This window comes from Phoca vitulina, unplaced genomic scaffold, assembly GCF_004348235.1.
Source record: "Phoca vitulina isolate PV1807 unplaced genomic scaffold, GSC_HSeal_1.0 scaffold96, whole genome shotgun sequence".
NCBI classification, from domain to species: Eukaryota; Metazoa; Chordata; class Mammalia; order Carnivora; family Phocidae; genus Phoca; species Phoca vitulina.
In genome coordinates this window covers 634,145-640,819 of record NW_022589799.1, presented here as the reverse complement: position 1 = coordinate 640,819, position 6,675 = coordinate 634,145, and the positions used below count along the sequence as shown (strand labels likewise).

Sequence of the window (6,675 nt, the reverse complement as noted above, 5' to 3'; positions counted from 1 at the left end):
GCGCCTCAGCTCTTGCTCCAAGCGCTGCTCCTCGCGCCTCAGCTGCTCTTTCCGCCTCTCCTGTTCCAAGCGCGGCTCCACGCCCCTCAGCTGCTGCTCGCATCTCTGCTCCTGCTCGCGCCTCAGCTGCTGCTCGCGTCTCTCTTCCTGCTCGCGCCTCAGCTGCTGCTCGCGTCTCTGCTCCTGCTCGCGCCTCAGCTCTTGCTCCAAGCGCTGCTCCTCGCGCCTCAGCTGCTCTTTCCGCCTCTCCTGTTCCAAGCGCGGCTCCTCGCCCCTCAGCTGCTGCTCGCATCTCTGCTCTTGCTCGCGCCTCAGCTGCTGCTCGCGTCTCTGCTCCTGCTCGCGCCTCAGCTCTTGCTCCAAGCGCTGCTCCTCGCGCCTCAGCTGCTCTTTCCGCCTCTCCTGTTCCAAGCGCGGCTCCTCGCCCCTCAGCTGCTCGCGTCTCTCCTGCTGCTCGCGCCTCAGCTGCTGCTCGCGTCTCTCCTCCTGCTCGCATCTCAGCTGCTCTTTCCGTCTCTCCTGTTCCAAGCGCGGTTCCTCGCCCCTCAGCTGCTCGCGCCTCAGCTGCTGCTCGAGTCTCTGCTCCCGCTCGCGCCTCAGCTCTTGCTCCAAGCGCTGCTCCTCGCGTCTCTGCTCCTGCTCGCGCCTCAGCTGCTGCTCGCGTCTCTCTTCCTGCTCGCGCCTCAGCTCTTGCTCCAAGCGCTGCTCCTCGCGCCTCAGCTGCTCTTTCCGCCTCTCCTGTTCCAAGCGCGGCTCCTCGCCCCTCAGCTGCTCGCGTCTCTCCTGCTGCTCGCGCCTCAGCTGCTGCTCGCATCTCTCCTCCTGCTCGCATCTCAGCTGCTCTTTCCGTCTCTCCTGTTCCAAGCGCGGCTCCTCGCCCCTCAGCTGCTCGCGTCTCTCCTGCTGCTCGCGCCTCAGCTGCTGCTCGCGTCTCTCCTCCTGCTCGCATCTCAGCTGCTCTTTCCGTCTCTCCTGTTCCAAGCGCGGTTCCTCGCCCCTCAGCTGCTCGCGCCTCAGCTGCTGCTCGAGTCTCTGCTCCCGCTCGCGCCTCAGCTCTTGCTCCAAGCGCTGCTCCTCGCGTCTCTGCTCCTGCTCGCGCCTCAGCTGCTGCTCGCGTCTCTCTTCCTGCTCGCGCCTCAGCTCTTGCTCCAAGCGCTGCTCCTCGCGCTTCAGCTGCTGCTCGCGTCTCTGCTCCTGCTCGCGTCTCAGCTCTTGCTCCAAGCGCTGCTCCTCGCGTCTCTGCTCCTGCTCGCGCCTCAGCTGCTGCTCGCGTCTCTCTTCTTGCTCGCGCCTCCTCTCTTGCTCCAAGCGCTGCTCCTCGCGCCTCAGCTGCTGCTCGCGTCTCTGCTCCTGCTCGCGTCTCAGCTCCTGCTGCAAGCGCGGCTCCTCGGGCCTCTGCCTTTGCAGTTGCTCCTCTTGCTGGAGCTCCCGCTCTCGTTGCTCTTGGCGCTCTAGCCTTTGCAGGTGCTCTTCCTCCTGGAGCTGGTGCTGCTCCCGCCTCTCTCGCCTTCGCTCTTGGTCAGGAAATTTCTCTGGCTCCCGACCTTTGCGCCTCTGCAGATACTCTTCCTCCTCAAGGCGCTCTTCCCGTTCTCGCCTCTGCGGCCGCTGCTTCTCTTCCTCAGCGAGCTCCCTCTCCAGTTCTTGCCTCTTCTGCCTGCGTTCTTCCAATTGTCTGTCCTGGGGCTCAAATCTCCTTTGGTCTTCTTGCCTGGCATCTTGTAATGGGTTCTCCTTTCCCTCACATTTGGCCCCCTTCTCATCTAGCCCGGAAGCCTGGCTGAGAGCGTAATAACAAGCTTGAGCCACCTTGAAAACGAACAGGAGGAATTCATTGAAATCGACAAGCCCATTACAGTCGCGATCCAGAAGTTCCAGGATCAGATCTACCGTCTCAGGATCATGTGGTCTCTATAAAAAAAAAAAAAAAAGAAAGAAAAGAAAACAAAAATTTTACAATGTACTATTTACAGTAGTAAACTTTAACACACACAATGAGTATTTTGTAATATGCCGACACTCAGAAGACATTAAGAGCAATTAGAAAAACATCCAGTGTGTATCAAGTCTTGTCCCTATGTAAAATGTGAACACTTCATTTTAAAACATACATTTGTTGAAAATTTTTGTAACTTGTAATTTAATGATCAAAAGAATCCATGTTCTCTTGAGCTGGGTGAATAAGAATGAACTCATGCTCAAGAGAGAAATACAATGAAAATTTATGAAATTTTACAGCAGTCATTTCTGTCTGAAATAGCCAGTACCCCTGTTCGATTTTTATCCCATGTTTGAAAACAGAACAAGACATTTATGTTAACACCATTTTACTAGAGAACAGGCTGATTTTAATTATTAAAATTTGGAAATAAATTTAAGTTCCTTCCAAGTTTAGTTTGATCTAACATGTTTGGTGATAACTTCCCATGAACAGTTCATTCACAATGATATTGCCGTCAAGTACATGAAATAGTTGTTAGCAACTTCCTTAGTTCTCAGACTACAATGCCAGCTAAGTACTCAGAAATGAATGGAGGTGGGGGCGCCTAAGTGGCTGGACACTTGGTTTCTGCTCTGGTCATGATCTGAGGGTTGTGGGTTTGAGCCGAAGGGGGCTCCGCGCTCAGCACGAGTCTGCTTGTCCCTCTCCCTCCCCCCACACTTGAGTGCATGCAGTCTTTCTCTCCTATAAATAAATAAAATCTTAAAAAGAAATGAATAGGGAATGTAGTGTAGAGCTGTGATGGTACAAAATGGATATAATAAGTCACCATTCTTTGCTATGATCTCTCCTGAGAAGAAATTTTATAACCCTAAATCAATAGATTTTCTTTTGTTCTTACCCGAAGGACATCTCCAAACTCCCTTTCAAGGAGGTTCTTCAGGTCTTTCTTGCTTAGTGCTGCCCCATCACAATCATATGAGGCATATTGATTGAACATTTCAGTGATATTGAAGATGCTTCTCAGAAGTGGAGACATTTTTTTTTCCTTCCTTCAAGTTCAAGTAAATCTAGAAGAATAAAGTAGGATTCAGAATCACAACTCTGTTTCTGATCTAGGGGAGGCTTCATCCACACTGTTTCAGTCAGAACAAAATTTACAACAGTAGTTAATTTCAACCTGGGCTTTCAAAACTTTTTATCTTTAAATATTGTACTTAGAAAGGGGAAGACAGATTTTGAGAAATTTCAAGGCAGGAATTATTTTCAGACTATCTTGTAGTCAGCTTTTGATTGTCCACTCAATCTGGATTATCCATATCCTTTCCTTCTCTCTCTTCCTGCTCCCTAGCATAGGTCAGATCAGATAGTGAAAAGTGTAGAAATTTACATTTGATATGTTGTTACTCATAAGTATCTTCCTCTAAAGTTGAATAAAGAGAATAGGTGAAAGTCAAAAGGTAAAGGCAGATTTAAAAGTATCTTAAAGTGGATAGAAGCCATGTAGATCTAATTGTGGCAGCAAAACATTTGGTGGTAACCAGAAAAATAAAAAGGGAATGTGGATTATTTTCCAACCTTATAGTACATGCATCTATGAGGATAATTCATAAGCCACCAGTTCTAAGAGTAAGCACCACTTCTTCCTGGTCAAAGATGGCATTATAATATTCAGATATAACTATGCAGAAAACAGAGTACATGTTATCTGCATTAACCCAGATATGTTGCAAATACTCAGTTATTGGCTGGCTTTTTTAATTACTTCTCAACTCCAATACCTCAGATGTCATAACTACATGAAGATGGCCCATATTGAGTAGAACCAATATAGAAAGAGTACTGAGGGTTGACAATCTTTTGAGATGGCAGTTTTTAGGAAGAAGAACCCCATCAGAGTTACACATGACATCCTCCAACCCCTGATATGCAAACAAACTTATAGAATTCAAAGCCTTGGGAGAAGAGCCATGTTTCCATTTGAGTGATGGCTTCAGCTATAAGATGGCATGGAGTTAGTGGGAGTTTGACATCACTGTAAGATACTGATCCTTTCTGGCACACAGACCCTCCTCTCCCCCACCAAACATCTACTATAGCTGGAAATGAATCATACAGAAGAACATGATCCCACTGACTGGGACTTACCCACTTCACCAAAGGAAGTTGAGCCCTCGCTGACACTGCTGGCAAGTGTACTGGACAGTTGGGAGCTGGGCCTTTTATAGGGGATTTAATTGTGCCCTGAAGAGCAACTTGGGAAGGAGACACCCACTCTGTGGGATGGCCTGATTCATTCCTAACCAAGCCCAGCTCCACCTCTGTCTCCACGAAGGACTTGTTTATCTCACTATTTGCTCACGTAGTTATTTGGCACGAGGTTCACAGACCTTGCTTTCTGACAGTTAAGGTACTAGTCCTACCTAACATGAATGGATAGACTATTTGACAGAATCTGTAATTTTCTTAAAGTGCTAAAATTAAGTAAAATAATGAAATAAAGAAATTAGTGTTCAGAATCTTAATTATGACTTCATAAAAAAATAGTAATCTCTAAGCCATTTACAGAGTGGGGTTAAACAGAAACTTTAGCATCAACTGATGAGAACAAATTAATATAGCAATTCTAGGATGATGAGAAGGTGTAAGGAATTGTTTTCAGTTTTTTCTCTAAAAATGCAGGTGGGAAAAAGTTTGCATTTATATTTTTGGGTCTAATGATGATTTTCCTACAGATTGGGGATTACCTCCATGGTAAGCAATTTTGGCACCTTAAAAATATGTTTTCATTAATTGTTCATAAGAGAACATGAAATCTATAAAATTTCATTCTTAGGATATTACATCTAAATGAAGTTTGCCCATTTCTTTTCTCGTTAGCATATCAATGCCCCTGGAGAAAAAGAGCTGGTGTAATGCATTATTGTAGATACAATCATCCTACTCAGCCTAAGTTACTAATGATTATGACACCTAAACACTTGGGTCTGCTTCTCCTGGAAGCACATTAAGGTAATCGGTCATTCTAGCCCATTATATCTGTCAGGGCTTTCTCAACCCTGGCGATCATTTGCAAATCTCAGCATCGTTTTATTGTAAGGAACTGGATTTTATCCCTGGTGTCAGTGACTTCCACCCTTACATTTCAGACTATATGAAACTTTGGTTCACAATAGGTTTATGGAGACTATTAAATGATTCAATGGCTTTCAGCATTTCTATCCCTCCTTTGTCCAACACATCCAACTATTGGTTTTCTGAATTTTGAGGAGACTCTGTAGGGCCCTTTAATAGAATGTGAAGATTTAGAACCTAAATCTTGATGGTTAGTACATTATGTGCAGATTGGTCCAAATGATAATAGAGTTGACTTCTGTTTCTCCCCTCACTTGCTGCTATTCCAGAGGTGGGTGAAGAGGAAAGTGGAAGTGATAAGTTGTGAGAAGACAATTGTAAGCCTGGCTCATTCCTGCATCCTTAAGGACTTTAGCACTGAAGCCTATGATCTGGGGATTTTCCTAGAACTGTCACTGTTTCTTGGGATCAGGTAGCAAACTTAATGTAATAAAGTACTTAGTGAAGAGTGAACATTTTTCTTTTTACCTTTCTATTTAGGGGTTTATATAGTTCTCTTAATCTTTGGGTTCTAGGATAGAACCATCATGATAGAACCACCACGAGCACTGTGTACAATGTAACCACAGATAATCTCAGAATCTCTATTTCTCACAGAGGGATAGCCTTATTTATGGGTGTCCTTCAAGGAATTCCCTGGACAAACCTTGCTTTATGTTTGATTCTGTTGTCATCCACCAGTATGTGATCTGTTGGGAACCTCAGCCCAGGTGGTGGGATGCATTTGTCTGATTCCATTATCTTCCTGTAGTCAATACACTCAAAAGGAGGCTGGACAGAAATTAGGTTCTATGAGAATAAAGGGAAAGTATTAATTATTCTAAAATCATGGTCGAGCAAGCAAAATAATACAGAGGCAAACTTCCCCCCCAAAGCGCTTCTGAATAGCCTTGAGAAAATGGCTGAAATAGCTTTCATAGTAACAGAAAAACTCCTTCTCCATTATGAATGAAGCTTGATCTTTAATCCAGTGATGTCTCTCTTACCCACTGTTGTTTAAAGTCAGCACAACATAAGGCAAAATATTTAGAAACCTGAAAAACCTAAGAGAATTAGCTTATCTTTCTTGCTGCACTTTGTCCATCCTCAGAAAGGTTATATGTAGATTCAAATGCTAAATTCTAAAATCAGGTTTGATATTATCCTAATGAAGTGGCCCTCATTACTATATAATGTTCTTTTATTTAACACAGTATCGTTATTTTAAAATCCTGTTTAAAAAGAAGCTTCTGACCTAATGTTTGGATAGGGAAATAATTTTTATTGTTTTCTAGTTCCTTAAAAGTTTGGTAAATGCCAAAGAATGTAGAAAATTATCAATACCTAACATATTGGTTCAGTCTTTTTTTTTTTTTTAAAGATTTTATTTATTTATTTGACAGAAAGAGACACAGCAAGAGAGGGAACACAAGCAGGGGGAGTGGGAGAGGGAGAAGCAGGCTTCCCGCTGAGCAGGGAGCCTGATGTGGGGCTCAATCCCAGGACCCTGGGATCATGACCTGAGCCGAAGGCAGACGCTTAACGACTGAGCCACGCAGGCGCCCCAGTCTATTTTTTTTTTTTAAGACCAACATGGAATCCTTAAAATCTAGCAGTGT

General features: G+C 44.8%; 1 protein-coding gene across 1 annotated transcript in view; it reads right to left on the bottom strand.

Moving 5' to 3' along the window:
- Window positions 1–2,981, bottom strand: part of TCHH (trichohyalin) — a 6,052-nt gene extending 3,071 nt beyond the window's left edge. Inside the window, exons 1-2 of the mRNA XM_032396989.1 lie at window positions 2,844–2,981; window positions 29–1,911 (exon numbers count right to left, since the gene is read on the bottom strand). Of these exons, the coding sequence (XP_032252880.1) occupies window positions 29–1,911; window positions 2,844–2,981 (2,021 nt within the window). The remainder of the gene's footprint in view (window positions 1–28; window positions 1,912–2,843) is intronic.
- Window positions 2,982–6,675: the final 3,694 nt, after the last annotated feature.